Consider the following 23,622-nt stretch of genomic DNA (forward strand, 5'->3'; position numbering starts at 1 on the left):
CTGTTAAAGTGCAGCCACTGTAATCCCAACTAATATCCACCCCACTTACTTTCAATCCCAAAAGATACCTCTGTGATGGGGGGAAAGGAAGCCATTAATTGATATATCTTGCCTAATGTAATAGTTAAAACAGCAGCCTCATTTGTCTCCCACAAGAGCAATTGATCAGTGATTTCACCATAATTTGTATATTGCATTTAAAAATCTTGTTACATGTAAACGGCTATGTGTCAGGGTGTAGTGTCAATCATGCCGCTCAAGATGAGACAAGGAAAAATGGAGGCCATTACGGAAGCTTTTAAGACTGCCGTGCTTTGATTCAGTCACAGCTGTTCTTATCATGAATAAAATGTTATAGGTTGACTGAATACCTAAAATCATTCTTCCCGTCGAGAACAAAAGACCACAAGATTGATATAGTTTTTGTTTAATAAAAAAAGAAGTCTTTGGCAGATAAACAGATTTGGAATTAAATAACACTTCATATAATATATACAAATACATGCACGTACGTACTCACACAAAATAAATTAAGCAGTTGTTGGATTTATAATGTGACAATGCTAGTGAGAGGAAGATCACAGTTGCCCAAAATATAGTCTCTTTTCATGCTGGACATCTTGTTAACGACTTTAAAACGGAGCCACCTCTGGCAGAGATCATCCTCCGTTATACCGTCAAAGAAAAAGTCCTCATTAAAGATTGGATTGCGGCTTTTCCTAATGACCGTGCTGCGCTGTTTCTGGACTTTTCCAGGCATAAGAGAGAGACTGACGCTGCAGTTAATGCTTTTAGGGTCCACTGACAGAGCGTACAGGCCTTCCGCACTTATGAGGCGGACACGCAGTCTCTGGTTTTCAGGGCAGTACTCCGCCGACAGCCGCAAGGTACCGTCCCTTCCTACGGGCACCAGATTCTCCTTCATCACCCTCTCCCGGTGCAGAACTAAGTCCATGGGGAAGATAGCCGGAGGCGCCAAGCCGAATCCACATGGGAGAGGTTCAACAAGGCCTTCGGATGCTCTTCTCATTATATTGGGGCTGTTGTCCGTGGAGCTACCCTCATCCGTTGATAGGGAATTGTTTCTGGACATGGCAACCTTCCGGAGGTTGCGGTAGAGTAGTTTCTCATGGTTAAGTGCTTTGAGGAGAGAAGGTTTTGGTGGGCATCTGTTCAGGAGAGGAGAACTGAAAGGGGAGGACTCTGCTGAGGAGGTGGTATCACTATCTAGAGTTCCCTGTCGGTGCAAAGTGAAGCCTTTCGGAGAAAGTCTAGAAGCAAGAGTATTCAGGCTGAAGGAAGAAGGGGAGGATGAAGATTTCAAAATGGGGGAAGCTGATTTGGAGCAAGTGTTTGATCTACTTCGCGGAAGAACCAAGGGGATTCCACTCGAGTTGGGGTCGTTGTGGAAAAGGGACTCCTTTCTTCTGGTGTGGGGACTTTCAAGCAAGGTGCAAAAGCCGTAGCAGGTTTGAGCTTTAGCTAAGTGGGGCAGGGAAAGTGCAGCCTGGCTTTGAGGATCAGCATTGGTGGTTTCCTCATCACTACAGCCGTTGTCAAACGGCCCATCATCAACACTCTCCACCTGGATTATATGGTTATTGGAAAGCTCTCGGGCAATGACTTCCTTCTTTGGACTTCCTCTGTCACACAGAGACACTCGGATACATGGAGTCTGCCTCCCCTGCTCCATACACTTGCCCTCAACTGGGGTTGAGATCTTGGGGGGAATGCAGAACTCGGGGATAGTGTCCGGGGTAATGATGTTGGGAAATAGCAAGGCTTTCTTGGATTTGTCAATGGATGACTTGTCTCCGAACATGATGTCACCGATTTTGAAGCTGTATTCCGCTATGGGAAGTGGCAGGTTGGTCCTCTCGACGGACACTCGGATCTTCTCTACCACCCACATTGGAAATCCGTTTGGACTCAAAGTAGGAACTCTGCAAAAGTGGAAGGTTCTGTAGTTATAATACTTGTCCACTTAGATTTATTCCAAAATTGTGCAATAGTCGAAGTGTCAAAAGTTTATACAAAGTTTTGAAGGCTGCTTACCTTGTGCACCGCCAGTGGAGGTCTCGAGCATCGGTTTAGACAGGACTTTGTTCTACACACTGCATTAAACAGGGTCTTCAGGGTGATAGCCGAGACTCTCTAACCAGCAGCTCAGACTCTCTCCTGTTAGACCAGCTTGTCTTTGTGACTCATGTGAAGGGCTCTTGGTCTTTTATAGAGGACAGCACTGTGGGTGGGGAAAAGGGCTATTTGAACACACCTTCGAGTGGCAAGAGAGGACTGCCCTTCTTACAAGGCTATTGGTTCCTATAGAAATGCAAAAGCCATGACATTTTAATCTAAGCAACCCAATGCTGGGAAAGGTAAAGGCCAATGCGATAAGATAATTGCAATGAATTCCAACGCATTTGGTTGGTAAAACAAAGTCATGTGTGCGTGTTTGATTTTCCATTACTCTGTGTGAGAATTGTGATGTTAGATGAGGGTTATAGGTTAGTAATGATGCACATCCAAATGCCTCTGGCATTTCTGATGCAAAGACATCAATACTGGAAATACCAGTGACAGAATACAGCCTTTGATGTATCTAGGTCAGCAAATATAAAGGTCTAAAGCAAATTTACTGAGCTTACTAACACTAATTTACAAGCTTGGTACAATAATATATAGTTGCATAAAACTCTATTTGAAAGGGATCTGCTGACTGTAGGATTTGTGTAAGACAGGTTGTTGGTTAAAATTAAACAATTTTTGTCCATTTTGCTATTTTTATTCAGAGATATTTTCATATCGGATGAACTGTTGGTTAGTCCACATGCTGAAAGTTTTATAATATAAAGATTAGCGACAACACTCTTTACTTTAGTAATTTTTTCATGCAGAAAAAAAAAATGTTTACATGCACGATCTTACACTGAATATGCTTAATACTCGACAATGTGTATTGTCATTAAAACAAGAAAATGCAGAAATATAAAAGTGATACCTTTGCAAGACATTAATGGAATAACAAATACAGACATTTCAACGATGCCCTCTTGTGGCAGGATACAGAACCGCTCTGCAAAACTTTAATGTTGGATTTGCTGTGTAGTTCTCTAATTTTCAATATTCTCAAATATCCCTGCAATATCATATTAATTGTATTTCACCAGATATTTCCTAAATATTTGTTTTGATAAAATGTGTGCAGAGTAGTATTAGGTTATGTACCTTCACATGGGTTATTTACAGTATCTATCTCAAACTAGACAGCTGTATATGACGTCATGCTTGGTATTTACATCTTTGTTGACTGTTAGCTCATGGTCAGAGTTCAAGGGGGCATTGCAGTAACCTTAGAGAATCAGGGAGGTGGATAGACGTAATGATCCTAGAGTGTGGTGATGCCTCGGAAATGGTTTCTAAGAACTGTTGTGATCAGACTGAGTAATATTTAAGGCCTTTAACAGCAGGAAAGGCTGACTCTAATGTTTGAAAAGCATGAAGTAAACAAGTGCTTCAATGCTGATAAAAGTTTTTTAAACAACACTTAGAAAGTCATTTAGAGATTACAAACAGCTGTGCAGGAAATAATTGCCTTATGAATAGGATTGTGTGATATACCGCAGCAGAAGTCACCCCCTGCTGGTCCCACACCATTATGGTGGATGTTCTTAAAATTACTGCACTTTAAAATTGAGTGAAGATAACACTGCATTAGGCCAAATGGGCAACTTCAAACTATTTGAACAAGCTTTAACCAGGTTTCAGTGCATCAATAAAATTACTACTCTGTTTATCTTTGTGGTAAATTATAGTTATTTTTTAAGAAAATGAATTCTTATTTTTAACTACATAACAGAGGGACACATAGGGGCTGTATACACAACAACGTTTTCATCCAAAAACTGGAAACTTTTAGGCATTTTGCCTGTTTGTTTACACGACAACATATTTTGTAAACGGATTTCAAAGTGCAAGTTTTTTTAAATGGTTCCGTATCGTTTCCATGTAAACACACTGCGCATGTGTAGTACATCTTAGGTGTGTAGACATGCGCAGTACGTGTCGATTTTAAATGCAAACGCGAACAAACATATTAACAATGGCGGAGTATATGTTACTGTTGTTGCTGCTCAAGAGTTTGCTAACGCTTCTTCAGCAAAGTGTGGATTTACTTCACCAATATTACAACCAACAGCGTAGACGCATCATAAACAACATATAATCGTCACTTCTCTACGGGTAACTTTACTGCCCGACTACTGGGGTGGAATTCTAAATACAGCATTTTTGCCCATTTTCACGGATATGTGAAAATCAGGGGGGCAGGGTTTCACATTTTTTTGAAGCACCCCTGGGCGCCGCCATTGGCTAGCGGACCCACACCTGCTGTTAGCATTCCATTGACTCCCATTCATTTTGGCACCACTTTGACAGCGAATAACTTTACATCTGAGGCGTTTAAAGACTCCATTTGTCCAATAATTATTTCTAAAGAAACACGAAAATGTATAAAAGGCTCCATTACCTTGTATCAAACGTTATGGTCCCGTAGAAGCAGTTTAAAAAAAAAAAAATAGGCTAATGATTGTGTCATTACCTGCGACTCTCTGTCGCGCAGTAGATACATTACCGTATGGACAGGAGGAGAAGCTCGCAGACAATCTTTTACTGTCTATGAGGCTATCGAGGGACGTGGAGGCATGAAGTCAAGGGAGATAATTAATCAGAATACTTACCAAAATGTGCTCCTGTTCACGCTCGCCTTCTCTGCAAGATTTGGTGGGTGATTCAGATTTCTCTTGGCACAGCGGTTAGAAAACTTACAATTGTCAGACAGGTTGCTCACGTGACATCTACGTCATCAAGGTCAGTTTAAGTCTGCACAGTACGCTCGAACCCCAGGAAGTGCGTGCTTCTAATTGACTTCATTTTTCTCCGTTGAATCCAATGGGGTCGCTGTGTCCATTTCTTTTACTGTCTATGGTGAAAATGAGGATCTTTTGAAAATGTTATTGTATATGTGAAACTTTTTAAAAATGCAAGGGAAAACCTTTTTTTTTATATTGACTACATTGTTGACATAAACGTGGCCTTTGACCACATCATACATCTGAGAAAAAAAAAAATACGTTTTTGTACGCACACACCATTCACAGTTCTTACCTTTTTTTTTCGTTTTTTTTTTTTTAATGGGTCTCTTACTTTGAGCAGCAATTGGTTTTAATGATCATGGGTCACCATGTAATGAACATCATGTGTTTTAGGGTCACCTTTAAATGCGACCTCAGAATACCACCCTGAGAACTATTTTACTATACTGCTAAAAAACAAAACAAACAAACAAACAAACATTAGAGGACGAGAATGCTTTTAAGAGCATAACATTAAAAAAGGCAAGGTTTAAACCCAGCAGGTTTCAGTGTGAACACTAGAGGACAGCATCCTGTTAGTTTTGGGACTAAAGCTTCTCCATCAAATGACACTTTGAGGTCACAGGGGCATGGAGATAAGCTGACTGCGCTGATGACTGTTCATGACTGCTTCTTTATTTACATTTCATAAATAAAAATTAAATAAGTATTAAAGTGTGTGTTTTTGTTTGCATACTAATTTAAATGTAACATTTGTGTAAATATGTGTTAAATACACTTTTGTGTTCCATCTGCGAGTACCAGTCACACACCTTTCACAATTCTTTCTTTTTGCATTTGACAGTACATAACCTCTAATAATACATCTAATTTTCTGCTCTATTAGCCTCATTAGCAGTGCTTGCATATTCATCATGTACACAAGCGAGCAGCAGTTCAAGCTCCATCACCACGACAACACTATCAGTTACAGCCACAGTTCCAGATGAGCTACAGTGCACACACACACACACAGAGAGAGAGAGAGACCAAATGAAATGTATGCTTTAGGAGAAATACTCAATACATACTTCATAATGTCCCAGACTGGTCACTGCAATAAAGGTCACACTGTGAGCAAGACGGACTGCGGACAGACGTCTGTGAAAGTCTTCAGGGACCGGCCTATAAATGTTTGATGACAGCTCTCTCTGAGTATCACTAACATATGGAACCTGAGCATCTCTCTGAAAAAGACAATTGACTCCAAGCCTGTTTTTTTATGTTTAAGTTGTAAATGCAACACTATGATGTTAAGTTAAGCACATTTAAGAAGTATATTATCACAGGCTGACACAGTATTGTCTCAGACATATCTAGCCTCAGTTATGGAGCCTTCATTAAAAAAAAAATCAGTAGGTAATATCACGTTATATCAATACACAGTTAGATTTATACTACACACTGTAAAAACATGGTTTTCTAAAGTTGCATAAATTCAGCAAATATTATTGGACTAAAAAACTAAAAAGAAAATAGTTTCTTTCTACCAAAAAAAAAAAAAAAAAAAAATCACATTTTGTAAAATGTCATGTTTAATTCAGTGTGTTACTTGCCATTTCTATTTAATTATGTGTGAAAATTACTAGAAATCTCTGAGTGAGAATTTCAATGCAGACCGAATGATATTTTTCTGGTTTTGGCCATTCTGAGAAAATCATGGACTGCCAAAAACAGAAATGGAAATTATTTTGTGCATTATTTCTACGGTAAGAGTGTAGATTCTTGCTTTCTTATTTATTTGTGTGTGTAAATATTTTGTGAAATATTTCTAATTTATATATATATATATATATATATATATATAAATATATATATATATATGTGTGTAAATTATATTGTAGATTTTATGTATTAATTTTATTATCTACAAAAAAAATATTTATATATTATATTTAACTTATAATATATATTTAGTGCAGAAGGACTGATATTTGGGTTTTCTGAGAATATCAGCATCTGCTGAATATATATATATATATATATATATATATATATATATATATATATATATATATATATATATATATGTGTGTGTGTGTGTGTGTGTGTGTGTGTGTGTGTATTTCTACAAATCTGTGTGTGTGTGTGTGTGTGTCACATTAAATTATAATGTATATTATGTATGTATGCACACACACACACACACACACACACACACACACACACCCATATGAATTTTAATATCTTTGTTTTGTCCACTATCTTACTACTACTCCTGCTTCTTCACTATGCACATTTAAAGGTCCAGGTTTAGAGATCCACACAAGTTTCGCTCGCTCTACACACACTGATGCATGCATGCATGTCTTTAGATTAATATATGGGTGTGTAACGCTGATAGTAGGCAACGAATCGTTCAATAATCGCACTTGAGCTGAAGGATTTATCTCAACATCCTATCGTCTCGATGGGGGACCCTAGTAACAAGAGGGGCGGGGCTTCGTGTTCCAGAGGCAGGACCGCAGCTCAGCTCGCGCTGCCTCTAAATCAACTCAATCATCTCTCGCGCACGAGAGCGCGAGCTGCCTTTCAGGTAAGAAATCCTGATATTTTCCTTGTTCTTATTTGCAAATGAGTCGTTTTGAGGCAACGCACGTGTAGTTCCTCTCTCGTTCGGAGTTCACGCCGCTTTGGTGTTGATTTATGGTGGACGTGTTATGATGGAGCCGAATGAATGGGCGGTGTTGAGTCTCGTGCTGCGTGCTGTTTGAATTCTGCAATCTGTCAGTGAATTTGAAGCCACTGATATATTCTTTCTCGCATGGGAGTGGATTAACTGTGCATATTGATGATCTGTCATAATTTCGCCTGTTGACAGGTTTAATATGTTATTCTCGAAATTTCAAAGATAATTTAAGATATTCTAGATGCATGGAGAGTTGCTTGACACAGTTTTACCTTTTCTGAATAAATTGTTGGAAGTCACGCTGATTTTGGGTTGCATGGAGTCCCACAGCGTTCTGACATCGAGGAATGGGGTCGCGTAGCCTCCCTCTCACGGATGATGGATGGAAATCTTTGGAAATGATATACGCCCTATTTACATGCAATGTGCCAACGCAAGCTGTTTGCAAATGACTTAAATGCAGCGATTTGATAGAATCGTTTTTTTTTTCTGGACCTGTTCAATGAACCGATTCACAAAACTGTTCTGAATAATTCGGTCCAAGCACTTCTCGAGTCAACATCTCCGCGACTTACTGAAACCAGAACCGTGACTGAATGGTGTTTTTATTTATGGAATATCTTTACTGTATACAACATTCTGTTCGAATGCAGTGCGTTTTCTTCGAATATGACCAAGTCGCAGTGAGCCGGGTTAGCTATTCGTTTGATTCGAACACGTTCGATCCGAAATGAGTCGAAATCCCAGGAGTATGCTGATTGGGTGAGATGATTTTGGAGGGAAACCATAATTTTACTTATTGGGCGAAATTTAAGTTGCTTGAGTAAGAATGACATAAAATACTGAATACATCTGGTTTTATTAAAGAGCATTTAAAAAAAAAATTGTAGTGTCGTTTGAAGTAAATGCAATTATTATTGGCATTTAAAACGGTTATTATCAATTTATTTATTTTTTATTTTTTATCTAAATAATGGGGTTTACTTTTTTAATATGTCACAGACCCCAAATATGAACATCTTAATACCAGGGCCCCCATCCTAAAATTCAAAAGACAACTCTATGTGGAAAATTAATAATATTTTAAAAAAAAATTGAATAGTATTTTTTTATATATATATATAATGTTACATTGACTCTTTTTCTACTCACTACTGTACTGTCATATTTATTATGTAATAATTTATTTTTAAAATAAATATTAATAATTTGTTTTTTACAAATTTTCCCTTCCTCTAAACCAAAGTACAACCAACTGAACAAAAAAATTAAATGACAATAAATAACATTAGCGATAAAACTTAAAATCCAGTTAAGCTTTTGTTTTTTAGTACCTTGACAGCACCAACAGAGCTAATAAGTGAAGTTATCATCTACGTGCCCACATATAGCCTATGTCAAAATTGTAAAAATAAAAAAAAAATTAGTTAAATAGGCCACTCTTTTAATATTTTGTCAGCTTCAGGTGGCCATGTTGAATTAAAAATTGTCTCGTCTTTGACCATTTTCACATTTACATTACATGTTGAGACCACATGTATGGTAAATTTGGTAGGGATCAGGCAGAAGAAAAAATTTTTTTTTTGCAAATGTAGTTTATTTTTTATTTTTTATGTAATATCCCAGATGGAATGCGTGTCTTGAACTTACAATGTTGTATCAAGAACATGGCTCTTGGTAATTTGTAGATTAATTGTACTGCCATTACATAAAACTGTCAGTTTAGCCCAATGGCTACTTGACTGCAAGAGCATCATAATAAACATCATTATGATAAGCCAGGAAAGCTAGCAGGTAACATCCCAAGATGATGCATTGAACCCTCACTACAAAATGCATTCTTGTCTACAAAATAATGTAGCCATATTTGCTTTAGAGTCGCACACACATCTTTTTTCCAGCAAGCAATATCAAAGCATCACACACTGTATACACTTTAATGGCAGTCTTCTCCAGAGTTAAAGCCTGAAATGGATTATTGTCTTAGGTAATCACATATAAATGGATATATGGACTGTTTGGAATTCATATCCATATATAATGCATTTCAGGCTCTTTGAAGAAATCAGAGTTTTTCTCCGGTGCAGTTTCACACACCTTGAAATCCATACTTCAAAGATATGACAGCTCATAATGTATGAATGTACCTTAGAGCAGTGCATATCAGTAAATAAGAGACTGAGCTAGCAAAGCCAGAGGCATCAATAGATCTGGATTTGATCATTTGGTGTGATCAATAGAATTTAAATGTAAACCGAATGATTGAAAGTGCATTTCATTTCTTCATGCGTCACATAAGGCAGGATGGCGCATACAGTATGACTGTGACACAGATAATATGCACTTTGACCTAGTTTTAACATAGTCAATCAATCATGCCCTTATTGCTTCCAGCTTGGTTGCTTTATAAAAAAATATCTATCTATCTATCTAAAATTTATCCAAATTGTATTTATATATTTATTTATTTGTATCAGCTGATATTGCATATTTAATTATTTATACTCATTTCTCCATTTTTACATATAGATTGCCATCATCTGGTGCTAACTAGATTAAGTTAATTTAATTACTTAACTCCGTTAACTGTTGTTATGTTTATTATTTTATGTGATATTTTTCTTACAGTACATTATAATTTTGTGGCGCCTAACTGCAGTTTTAGATTTAAAGCTCTTAAAATGACTTACGTTTTTCATGTCATTTTACTTCATTTAGAAAAATGTATTTGAATTCAAGTAAATTTCAAAAAGTTGGCCTATTTGCAACAAAAATAATCATCAGCCTATCAGTATCAGCCTTCATTTTTTATGTCAGTTCATCCATGAATGAGATTATTTCTGGGCACAACAGACTAATTTGGTTGCATTCTTCTGATTCATGAAGTCTGACTGGTGAAAAGGCCTCTGGTACTCTGACTTGACTTGACAAAAGAGAAAGGATGAGTGTTTTTGTGATGAAAGGGCACGATGGGAATTAAAATTCATGGTTAATGGACAGAGAGCTTGATAGTAAAGGTTATTGCTCATTATGTGTATTGATTATGTTCAGCCTCTTTTTTTTCAGCTGGGCAATGTAAAGATGTAGTGCGTATCAACTGTATCTTGGTGGAAGGTTTCTTGTTACTTATCCTATATCTCTCAAAATTGCTTGTATGGCCACTTTGTGTAGAGTATATCATTCAATTACAGCTATATTCTTGCTGTTGGTTTTTCAAAAAATGGTCAATTTGTCAAGTGAAATGTATGAAATCATGCTTGAAATTACTAGTTGGTCATGCTTTACTTTGCATTAAACTGAAATCTTATTCAAGTTATGAAACTTTAAAAAAATTGTTTCCATATCATTGGAGAAAATACAGTTGGCACCTGCTTTCTTCTGGCTGTATATCCCATATGTGAGGTTATAATTAGCTCTCGCTCTAAGTGTCACAATCTGGGATGCAGCTTTTTGCTTGCCAACTAAATCTGATAAAATCAACGGCACCAGTGACACCACACGCAGAGGACAAAACGAGAATAAAATGGAGGGCATTGGGAAAAGAAACAATCAGCTGAAAATGTAAATTCATGGCAGGAAGGCTGGCTTTGGCTCTTGATGATCCAAAAATATTTCCTGATGAAAAAAGATGCTGCAATTTCTGTGCTAGTGTACAAGAATATCTCATGAGAGTTGACTACTTGACTAATAGTCCAACAACTGACTAGTCGAATAGTGGGCACTATGACATTTTCTTTTTTTTTAATTCTCAAATTAAGTTTTTTATTAAGTATTTCCATTAATTTTATGGATCCCATTTTAATTGTTAAATTCAGTTTTAATAATCAAAAGCATTTCTAATTAATTGATTTCATAATGTTTTTTTATTATTATTTTCTTTCTTTTTTTTCAGAAATACTGTGTTGGGGATTAAAAATTTTCGGCTAAATAAATTCTGGTAAATATTCCTTCAAAAATAGTCTTTTAATAAAAATTTTAGTAGTAGTAGTAGAACTATTATTACATTTAAGTAATATATTTCTGTCACTGTTTCTTCAAGTTAAACCAAACGTTTATTTTGATGGGTTGCTGTCTCAGAAGATGCTGTAAAGTGAGGGAAATGCGGAAAATCGGTTCGTAGCCCTGCTTCAATAGTGCGATACCTCACGAGAGGCGACCAAAATTTCGGACATGTCAGAAATCCATCCGACCAACCGATTGCCAGTCGGGAGAGGATAATCGCCTCTCGTTTGCCCTTGTACACTGCTTGAACACTGAACGACAAACGACGCACGAAAATGCTGAAAATTGTCCCAACCCGAAAAAGAGTCGCACGAGTAAGAATTCAGCTCAAAATCGGATGAAAATCGCAATGTATGCCCGGCCTTACCGGATCATTCAAATCTGTGCTCGCACTGCCGCTGACACAGAGAGAGCAGTTAGCATTTTTGGTTAAAAAAACATCTTCATAAACAGTCTTTTCAACTACACAGTATTATTTCTGTCTTACATTCATTTATATCATCACAGAAATACTGGGATAAAGTTTATATTTCAGATAAAAATATTGATGATTATATGGCAGCCATCAAAATAGAGCAAATCCCATTTTGAAAGTACTGCACTTCAAATAACGTTTGTGTCGATTGCACCGCCAGGTGGCTACAAGTGTCTTAAAAATGTTTTTGTCAATGAATGAATTTTTCGTTCAAAAATGCTGATTCGTCCAGTAATGAAACAAGTGAAGTAGGTTTATGAGTGAGTCGTTGAATCAGTTATTTAAACAACTTTTTTTATCATTTTAATATAGAAAATTGGGATCTTAAATATATTATATATATACACTACCAGTCAAAAGGTTTTGAACCATAAGATGTTTTTTTTAAAGAAGTCTCTTCTGCTCACCAAGCCTGCATTTATTTTAGCCAAAGTACAGTAAAAACTGTAAAATTTTGAAATATGTTTACAATGCTTTCTATTTGAATCTATTTTAAAATGTTATTTCTTCCTGTGATGCAATTTTGAATTGTCAGCATCATTTCGATTTCAATTGTCAGTCGTCATCTTCGTTGTCACATGATCCTTAAGAAATTATTTTAATATTCTGATTTTCTGTTCAAAACACATTTATTATTATTATTATTATTATTATGTTGTAAACAGTTGAGTAGATTTTTTTTCTTGTTTCTTTGATCGAAAGTTCAGAAGAACAAAATGTATGTGAAATAGAATGATTTTGTTATAAATGACTGTCACACTTGATCAATTTAAAGAATCCTTGCTAAATAAAAGTATTCATTTATATACATTTGTGATAATGATAACAGTAATAATAAAAAAATATATAATTAATAATTTCTTGAGCAGCAAATCACAGCATATCAGAATGATTTCTGAAGATCATGTGACTCTGAAGACTGGAGGAATGATGCTGAAAATACAGCTTCGAACACCGAAATAAATGACATGTTAAAATACATTTTCAAGTAGAAAGCAGTTATTTTTAATTGTAAAAATATTTCTCAATAATATTATTTTTGCTGTATTTTGGATAAAATAAATGTAGGCTTTGGTGAGAAGAGGATTATTAAAGAGAACTGAATTCCAAAGAACTGTTCCATGAATGCTAAGCCTGAGCATTTCATTTAATCTTACTGACGAATTCCGTAGCGCCCCATTAATAATGTATTGATTGATTGAGACAAAGTACTGTGAAAGCACAACTTTCAATATGCTGGAAAAACTTGTGGCAGCAACCAACTTCATTCTGAACTCCTCTGAAATGGGTATGAGGTAATATGATTGGGTAATTAATGTGAGTCATATCATCTTACCTCTTGTACATTCTATTCTCCCTATGTGTTTTCACAAAGAGTGTAATTAAAATCATGCTTTCTGAATGTGTTTCTTTCTTTTTTTTGTTGGATCATGGGCCTGCTGTTAAGGAGGTCATTATCAAATGGCTTTAGATTACATCGGGCCATTACGTCTTGGGATATTTGGGCTGTCCTCCAAAATTGAAATAGTGAAAAGGCGGGAGATTGTTGTTTGACTGTTGTGGATGGTTGGCTAATCTGGCTAGATTAAACTAATACTCTTTAACAGGCCTATAGGCCTTTTTGCATTAGCGAGGTGCTAATGATGTTGTGAATCCCTAACGATATGCCATATGGTAAAGGATATTAGTCCAGGATTTAAAAAGTCACCTATTTATAGTTATTGGGGTAGTTCACGCAAAAATCTACACATTGGACATCAAATATTCCACTTCGATTTTGTTTTGCATGTTTTATGAATTGATTGTGAGTATTTTTATACATTTTTTTCCCAGTTTGCTTTTATATGGAAAAGAGCAGCTTGAACATTCTGCAAAATGTCTCCTTGTATATTTCATAGAAAAAAGACGCATAAACAAATTAAGGCGAGTTTGGGGTGAGTAAATCTTCAAAATGCTCAATAAAAGATTTCCAAAATTCCTGTTTAAATATCCCATAGTATTGTTCTTTGGGAAAGTGGAAAAATAGTGGTGTTACTGTAGGTAGACCAGTATAGTTGGCAGCCAAAGTGAAGATTTTAAAATGTTTTCTTTTGGGTGACGTTTTACGTAGCTGATTTCTGAAGCTTTTGATTATAATGTTTATTGCATATGGTTCATTAGGCTAATTGAATCAAATTTGCTCACTTCACTTATGGAATTGGTTCTGAGTAATTAGTTTGCATCTTAATAAGCAGTGGTTGATTTGCTTGGTCAATATGTGTTTTGGTTTGGTAAATTAATGTTTTTACCATATTAAGACCACTTAGTCAAAATAATACAGTACTGAGCTGTACTGAGCTGATAAAGCTTTGTGTTTTCTGCACAATAAGCCTAGTCATTATACATACAATGGATGGAGAGATATAGTTTCTTGCTTGTTAGTTTAACTGGGTAATTGTTGCCCAGTTTAATGTTATTAATTGTAATAGCTAGTAACTTGCATTTAACACAATTCAAGAGCCCTAAATGATCAGCTGTATTGTATTAACTAGACCGACTCACCCTTTCCATCTGCAAATCAATTAGCAGGTGCTTTCCCTCTTTCTGTTGTTGCAGTTGTTTCATCTCCAAGAATAACAGGCCTGGTTGGAATTCCTCAGGAAATGTTTAGTCGATGGACCAGGAGACGAAAAGTTTCATTGCTCATTGTTAGTGGAGAAAATCAGTGTAGAGTTTGTCCAGAAATTAGTGTGAATCTGTGTTTTTTTTTTTTTTTTTTTTTTTTTTTTTTATGGTTGTACTGTTTAATTTTAGCTAAACCTCTGGGTTCTCCATCCCACTGGTAGGCTAGGTTACCCAGCAAACATCATACTGGTCTATGATGATTTTTCGCTCCACATCCAAAAAGTACCTTTTATAACAGGATCTTTGATGGATTTCACTGAATGGGCAAAAATACACTTTCTTTAAAATACCACTATTTTTGTTTTCACAGTAAAAATAAAGACATATATATGGTATGGTATATATATCTTTATTTTTACTGTGAAAACAAAAAAAGTGATATAGCCTATTTTTTGCACTTCAATCAAATCTCCATGGATAAATTAAGTCCTCCCTTACTTTATTTTGTAGTGGATATTCATTGTCACTCTTATGGAGTTAAGTTATATTTTAAGTTATATTTCTTATGAATCATGTTGTCTTTAACACAAGGATAATTTATGAGCTTCTTCAAAGATTTTAATTGCATGGATCCATGTTGACTATGGTTTGAGCAGTTAAAATTAGCTCTTTCATTCACTTGCCAGCAGATAAAAGGAAGAAATGTGGTGTTATATCTTTTGTTCCCAGTGAGGCTGTTTGGCTTGAATAGAGGAACGTTAATCGGGCTTGTCCATGTGAGGAGTCCTCATTGAATGGTTCTTGTCTGGCCTGGTCCTACTTGTAAAGGTCTTGGGTGAGGATTGTGTTATTGTCAGCTCTGGTACTCTGTGGATTTGTAGTGTATGGTAGTGGAGGACAATGTGGTATTGTGTGTTAAGGTCTATTTTGGATAAGTACATCAAGTGCAATCGATGAAAATTGTGCCATTGGAAAGCACGGAACGTTAGCATATTTACAGCGCTATACTCTAAAACCATTAGTGGTAGTTGCATGCCAGCTCTCGTCAAAGTCAAGATGACAGAATGTTTCCCATGAGTGCTTATGCAGTTCCAGAACCACACCTCTCAACTTATTTTGCCTTTCTTTCCCAGTGTTTTTCCAGAGAACTAAACTCGGCAGAAGAGCAAGGAACTGGGGGGTGGGTGTTGTTTTTTTTTTTTTGGTTCTGTGGGTCTCATTGTTGGAATGATTCTCTCCCCCTCATTCACATTTTCAAGCTCTCCACTCACTTCCTCTCACCTCTCCTCACAGTCGGAGGACACTCAGAGGGGGCTCGTTCGGGATCGGAAGTAAGCAAAATAAAAGGGAAGACCAACAGAGTGTGTCCGAATGTTCGGGCGGTGCTCTGTGATTACACTGGACTCTATCTCTGTAGCTGTTTTGTGGATCTGTTGCTGGGTTACTGCTCAGGGAGCATGGGGTGTTGGGAAATGGGTCGGTCATGGAAGTCATTGTTTGGTCAACTTTGGAAGGTTTGTACAGTTGCCAGGAGTTTTACCCTGGAGACTTGTTGTTAGAAGATTGTTGCTGTTCATGTTTGACAGATGTTGATTATGATAAGGACGGAGGTGATTATAATTGCAGAGTACATGTTGGTGATGGCAAAAGTGGCAAAGATAAAGATATTACTGTTTACTCTTGTGTGGGCTGCAGTTTCACAATCATCATCATCACCGTCAGCAGTATTTATATGTGCTGAAGACTCATGTGGACTTCAAGGTAGAAATCAGCTCTGTGACTTGTAAGATCTTGGAGCCTAAACGTTTTTCTTGGTTAAGCGTAACTCTTACCACTGACAGCTTCACTGAATTGATGCATCAAATGTGGTTTGGATACAGAGCCACCCTCAGTTTTCCTTGGTTTACATAGAAAGGAGGTTTATAATTACTGCACCACCAGCTGCACCATACGGAATTGCAAAAATAACCAGATTTGTACATTTTCTGGGGAAATGAAACTCCACAACATGATTCTGGTCAAGCTTCATTAAAGGGATAGGCCTAGTTCACCCAAAAATTCTGTCATTAATTACTCACCCTCATGTCATTTCAAACCCGTAAGACTTTTGTTGTTCTTCGGAACACAAATTAAGATATTTTTGATCAAATCCGAGAGCTTTCTGACCCTGAATAGACAGCAATGCAACTGACATGTTCATGACCCTGAAAGATAGTCCATGTGACATCAGTGGTTCTACCGTAATTTTAGGAAGCTACAAGAATACTTTTTGTGCACAAAGAAAACAAAAATAACAATTTCATTCAACAATTTCTTCACCTTTTCCACATCAGACTTCAGCGCGACAGTATCACAACGCATTTTTAACAATGTCATTGCTACATTTCTGGGTCTTAAACGTGGTAGTTGTGTTGCTGTCTATGGAGGGTCATATTGCTCTCAGATTTCATCAAAAATATCTTAATTTTGTGTTTCGAAGATGAATGATGGTTATACTTTGGAATGACATGAGGGTGGGTAATTAATGACATAATTTTCATTTTTGGGTAAACTATTTATCCCTGCTCCTGGATACCCACCATCCTGCAGAATTTAGTTCCAACCCTAATCAAACAAATCAAAAGATTCCACTCCAAGTGATTTTCTTATGCCTGTGGCTTAATTGCCTTATGGTATTGTACTATTAGGGGTGGCACGGTTTGCTGAAAAAAACCCGAACCGTTCGATTCACCCCACACGGTTCGGCACGCGCTGGAACCGCGGTTCAACTTAAATCTGACAAAGCATCTGTAATATGGTTTGCTATAAATAAAACGTAAAACAAACTGGTTTCAACTAATATATGTTTCTGTTGATGCATGCGCATTCTGGATTCCCAGACATTACAAGGATAGCGATGAGGAAAAAAAAGAAATAGAAAAAAAAAAACCTGGACAAATCATTCACTCTTGATCATTGTGAATGCCTTATGCTGGATTGAGCAGTCATTTATTCCGTCATCACCCAGGTGCTGATAGCGCGCGTGCACACAGATGAGATATGAACAGCACACGTTAATATGTATTTAAACTAAACTAATTTAAGCTTTGTCATATTTAAGAGCCAGAGGACGCGAGCTTGCGCACGCAGTGAGAAGAATTGTGCATGCACTCACCTAAAGCGTGCAAACCCGCGCTTCAGAACGTGCCCAAATATAAGATCTCTCTGAAGTGTTGTTTAAATAGACAAATTCACACAAAAATGATGTCAAAATGCCCGTTATGATAAGTATCCTACAGCAGACTGTGGCGAGTGGGGCGGGGCCGAGAGGCGTGGGAACGAGGAGTGAGGCCAGGTGTAGTGATTGGAGATGAGCTACACCTGCGCCCCACCGCCAGTATCAAGTCCCACGTAGGAGATGGAAGGATATAAAACTGGAGCGACTATAGTGAAGGACGAGAGAGGACCAGGCCTGGGACATATTTTATGTTTTGGCTTTTATTTGTGCGCGTCAGTCGCCGTGAGGGGCTGACGCGCTGTTTTGTTTATTTTTGATTATTAAAATGTTTTGATTGTCCGCCGGTTCCCGCCTCCTTCTTACCGATGTATATGGAGATTTAATATCGTTACACAGACATAGCCCTCTGAACATAGGCCTACTGTATCAGTACATTGTCTTAAAGTGCCTTTATATTACTCAAACATATACCAAACTGTACCGAAAACCATGACTCTAAAACCGTGAAAAAGTTGAACCGTGCCACTCCGATGTACTATGGTAATTTAGTAAGTACAGTCATTTAGAAAAATTGTACCTATGGTTAGCCCAGCCCCAAACTCACACAGACACATCATACCACTTAATCAAACGTAGCAATGTTTTGATAGAACCACAGAAATCGGTGTTTACACTCTTCAGGTTTATAGCAGGCATAGTTGTCTCTTCACTTGAATCGGATGGGTATATTGCTTTGTTTTTGTTTTATTTAATTTTTATTTGCTTTCTATGTTTCATATTCCCATACGTAGCCTTTCTTATGCAGTGAATATGAATAAAGCTGCAAGATAGACACGTTCTGTCAGATGTTTTCTTTAATTTCTTCATTTTTTTTTTTCATTTCTGATTTGTCACAAATTTTATCACTAAATTGAACAATTTAGTCTTTTTTTTTAAATAAAAATATTCTGCAGTAATATTACACTAAGGTGCACTTATTCAGTAGTATTGTATTGAGTCCAGCTGTTTACTCTGTTTAAAGACTCTCCCTGGAGAAAGACAGCAAATACAAATATTGACCCTTGTGAACTGTTTTGACCCATGGGTCAATTCTTTGTACAGCCTTTGCAACCTTAAAGCAGAGGTCAGAGGACGCATGCTGGTAGGATAGACAAGACAAAGATACACACTCTTGGGGTTTTATTGATGGATTTTGAGGGCACAGCTGGTATGATTGCTCATATATTGAGGACACTCTGGTAATTGGCTTGGAGGAAAAGTGTTTACATATTGTCCTTTCATTAATTTTCTGTGGGACATCATGTGATACTGTCTCGCTCACACAGAGCATTATGGAAAAGGGCAGTGGTTGATTCCCTCAGGCCACTGTTCACACAATGTGGAAATGAACTCTGGGAAAGTAAAACCTCAATGAATATGAAGCTTCTGTTAAGCAAGGCTTTTTCCTCATTCAATTTACACCATTTAAAGAAGTCTGTTGGAAAAGTTTCAAACATTTTTGCATTTCAAAACGGTTAATTGATTAGCCATAGTGTTCACAGTTTTGCTTAACTAACCCCCTGCATAAAACCTGCTTGCTTAAAGATATAGGCTAGTTCACCCAAAAATGAAAACTACCCCATGATTTACTCGCCTCAAGCCATCTTGGGTGTATATGACTTTCTTCTTTCAGACTAATACAATCAGAGTTATATCAAAAAATGTCCTGGCTCTTCCAAGCTTTATGATGGCAGTGAATGTGGGTCAAAATATTGAAGCAAAATAAAGTCCATCCATTATTAAAAAAGTGCTCTACACAGCGCCAGGGGGTTAATAAAGGCCTTCTGAAGCAATTCGATGCATTCGTAAAAGAAAAATATCCGCATATAAAACTCAAATTTGTATCTTTTGCTAACTGTTTTACACATGTTCATGAGAGAGTGGCGTTTCAGTGGATGACGTAAGATGTAGGACGTAGCATAAGCTCCAGTGAGAAGTGACAAATGTGGAAGTGCAAAGGAGAAAGCAAAGCAAAACGCAAGTCACAAATTAGAAGTACCGAATGAAGACTAATGAAGAAAAATGTTAAAGGATTTCAATATATCCGAGGAGATAGCAGAAAACAAAACTTTGTTCTTGCAAGGCTAGCTGATTCTCACTGCTGCTTAGGGGATGCCTGCATCATCCATTGGAATGACGGGCATACGACAGTTAGCAGAGGCTGGAGATTATGGTTTGTTTGTTCATTTAAAGTTTTAAATATGGATAATTTTCATACACACATGCATCCTGTTTGCTTCAGAAGGCCTTTATTAACCCCCTGGAGCTGTGTGGAGTTCTTTTTATGATGGCTGGATGCATTTTATTGGACTTGAATCACAACACCCATTCACTGCCATTATGAAGCTTGGCAGAGCCAGGTTTTTTTTTTTTTAGATATATATTATTCATCTGAAAGAAGAAAGTCATATACATATAAGTTTCATTTCATTTCATTTTTTGAGCAAACTGTCTCTTTAAACCCGCCTGAGATTAAAAACAAGCTGTTTTTATAAACTTCCTAAAAATAAAATATTCAAATTCCAAGCATAAAGATTGCATGGAACATCTGTAAAACTGTTTTAGCTACACAGAGCCATTTTAAGTGACATGGGAAAAATTGGAAACCACTTCCTTGTTGGAATAATGAAGTGATCTTTTGGAACATATGTTTGCGAAAAGTATTTTCGTAATTTCGTTTAGTGACGCTAGTTGGGCAGAAACAACTTTAACTGACCTAGAAACCACATGCCACATCCTCTCTGTATCAACTAGCATCCCTCAGCTCCTTCTGTTCTCTCCAGCTAAGAGTGAGCGTGCCCATTGTACTTTTGGCAGTGTCACTATGACTCCAGTCCATTAAGAGAATTAGCATGGGGCTCTCCTGAGGCAATGCTGGATGGGATTGCCCCACCAATCAGCACACAGACAGTCCCACTTGGCAGCTCGTCCCCTCTGGAGTCGTAGGTTAATGACAGGGCTGTTTAAGAGATTGCTCACTACACAGCTCATTCAGAATGAAGTGGAGAGAAGAAACGGCACGATAAATTGATCCAGTGCTGATGGGTTTCTGTCTGATCTCCGTACGGAGGCATTGATTCTGTGTTATTGAAGACTTTTAATCAGCATTTGCGGGTAATGAATGGCCACCATGGTTGGAACATTTATTGTTGTAGATTTTTGAATGACTGGATGCAAAGAAACATCTAAAGATCTTCTATCGAGAATCACATGCAGTTATCACCTGGCTGGAGGATGTCCTTGTGAGTGTCTAGTGAGAATGTCATGCCTGTTCTCTGTTTACTGCTGGGAATACTGCTGTGCTCTGCTGAGCTTTTGTGTGACAAGTTGCTGACCCAGCAACAACAGCAGCAACCTCTCTTCCTCCGCCTCTCTTTCTGCCGTTCACTGTACTCCACTTGTCTACTTCCTTTCCATTCCTACTTGGAATGGATTCACAGCTTTTCTTTTTCCCTTGTCTTTTGTCAAATGCTGTTCTATCTCATGTCTTCTCTTTTCCTTTCCTTACCTTTTACTTGCCTTTTCAATGCATTCCTATCCTATCCTAGATGCTTTTACATTTATTTCTATTTCTTTGCCTATCCTATTGCATCTCTTTTTCTTCCCTTACTATCCTATCCTATCCTATCCTATCGAATACTATACTTTGTATCCCTTCTTGTTTATTTGCTTATCCTATCTGTACATATCTTTTTGCATCACTTTTTGCCTATCCTATCCTATCCTATCCTGTCCTGTCCACTGCTTTCATATCACTACTTGTTTTTTTGCTCATCCTGTCCTTTATTTCTTTCACATCCCCTTTTCTTTACCTTTTCTGTTGACTAGTTTCTTATCCTTTTCTTTGCCTTTTTCTGTCCAATCCTTTCCTTTGCTTGCGCTTCCCTTCCTGTTTCTTTGCCTATTCTGCACTCTTAAAAATGCTGGGTTATAAACAACCCAACTTGGGTAAATATTGGACAGAACAAATCAACCCTATATATATTGTGAGTAAATCACTTTCATATGCACAAAATCTTCACTCTGGGTGACTAAATGATGTATAATATTAGCCAGTGGCTAATAAATTCTCAGATTTTACTTGCCAGTGTGTGAGTTGTAGGGTTGATTGCACAATCGATCGGACCAACCAAAAAACAAAAAAAGTTTCGAAAATGAAAATAGGGAATCGATTTTAACCAAATATGTACACTATTAATTTTAAAATAATTCAACAATAAAAAATATAGATGTAACAAAACTCAGAAACCAGCAGAAAAAGAAAATAAAGAATTCTGAAAGTGAAATATGCCTTGCGAAAGCTAGACAGAAAATACCAGAAATTTTACGCGCCTATAAGACCCAGTGACGTCGAAAGCGACCTCTTATGCTGCGTTCACACCAAACGCGAATAGAGAGTCTGGCGTGAATGATTTCAATGTTAAGTCAATGTAAAGACGCGTTTATGCGCATCTAGAGCATAAGTGTTGGTTACAGTCAATAAAAAAAACACACATGGCCTGTTCTAAAGTCCATTTAAAGTTTCATTTTTTTTTAACAGTTGTTTGAAATGGATTGAATCATTATTTAAAATAATCTTGGAGATTTTTGAATTGCCTAAATCATAAATGCAGCCGGGTTGAAGCCTGCAGTGATGTTTTTCTTTTGTTATGGCAGCCGTCCCCTCAGCTAGGGGTGCTCCGATCACGATCGGCCGATCGTTAATGCACATCTCGTCAGTAAAGCCGGTTCTCTAATCAGCGGTTAATTCCATCAGGTGCGTGATTTCACATAGAGCAGCTGTTACTACACAGAGCCGTTGTTAACTGAGAAGATGCACCAAAAAACACCAAAAATGAAGTGGATTTGCGCATCTTCTCTATTAACAACGGCTCTGTTGCACCTAAAAACAAACAGTACTGAGATTAGAGAACAAATTTTAACATCAAATTAAATTACACTCAGTATTATAATGAATAAAATCCATTTATGTTATGTAAGGCAAAAGCATTTCCAGCGAAACAATCTCTGCTGACACAGCTGACTTACATCTCTAACCTATTAAAATGACCCTACAAGCGTAATCCAGCATTTTGTATTTGGGTTTTTTTTTTTTTAGTGTACCCTTTCATATTTTTCCTTTCCTTTCCTTTGCTTTGCTTTCCTTTCCTTCCTTTACCTGTCCTAACCTTTCATATCTTCTCACATCCCTTTTTTCTTTGCCTTTTCTATTTAATCCTTTCCTATTGTCGCTTCTGTTTAATCCTATCCCATGCTGTCGCATGCCTTCTGTTTCTTATTATTCCCTTCAGTTCACCCCTTCTCTTTCTATCCTGTCATCTAGCATCCTATTTTCAAAATCACCTAGCAGATGGTTTGCCTAAATGGGTAGTCGACTAATCAACCTCTGTATAACTGTTTGGGTTTGGGTTTTGGTATTTGATAGATTTGGATTGATTTGAGGTTCACCCAATCAGACATTTTTCATAGGGGCTGTTTGGAAGGGTTTTCATGTTTAAAAACAGGTAGATGGAGTGCAAGGGAATATAATACAAATGCAAATGTCTGCTTTAAAGGGGATGAATCAAAAGGAGCAACTTTTATGATGGGTTTTACCAAGCACACTGTAAACTAGTCATACATACATGTAGACAAACTAATTAACCTTACTAATCGACAAGTCTTCTGTTGGTTTACTTATTGACTAGCTGACCATTGTGACTTATCAGACTTGGATGAGATGTGTGTAAACACAGCATGCTTT

The 23,622-nt window shown here is 37.2% G+C and overlaps 2 protein-coding genes across 3 annotated transcripts in view; one reads left to right on the top strand and one right to left on the bottom strand.

The window, feature by feature from the left end:
- Positions 1–418: 418 nt before the first annotated feature.
- Positions 419–8,422, bottom strand: c2cd4a (C2 calcium dependent domain containing 4A). The gene is made up of 3 exons (XM_052597204.1): positions 7,815–8,422; positions 2,056–2,242; positions 419–1,943 (listed from the first exon to the last, which is right to left on the bottom strand). The coding sequence occupies exon 3, from the start codon at positions 1,910–1,912 to the stop codon at positions 548–550; it is 1,365 nt and encodes a 454-aa protein (XP_052453164.1). The 5' UTR covers positions 1,913–1,943; positions 2,056–2,242; positions 7,815–8,422; the 3' UTR covers positions 419–547.
- The window catches only part of tln2b (talin 2b), a 159,830-nt gene continuing 143,563 nt past the window's right edge, over positions 7,356–23,622 (top strand). The window contains exon 1 of one of the 2 annotated variants that reach the window (XM_052597186.1): positions 7,356–7,449. The gene's annotated coding sequence lies outside the window, so the exon portion shown is untranslated. The remainder of the gene's footprint in view (positions 7,450–23,622) is intronic. The other variant, XM_052597187.1, reaches the window with a different exon arrangement.

Source organism: Carassius gibelio, chromosome B25 (genome assembly GCF_023724105.1).
Source record: "Carassius gibelio isolate Cgi1373 ecotype wild population from Czech Republic chromosome B25, carGib1.2-hapl.c, whole genome shotgun sequence".
In the NCBI taxonomy this organism is placed as follows: Eukaryota; Metazoa; Chordata; class Actinopteri; order Cypriniformes; family Cyprinidae; genus Carassius; species Carassius gibelio.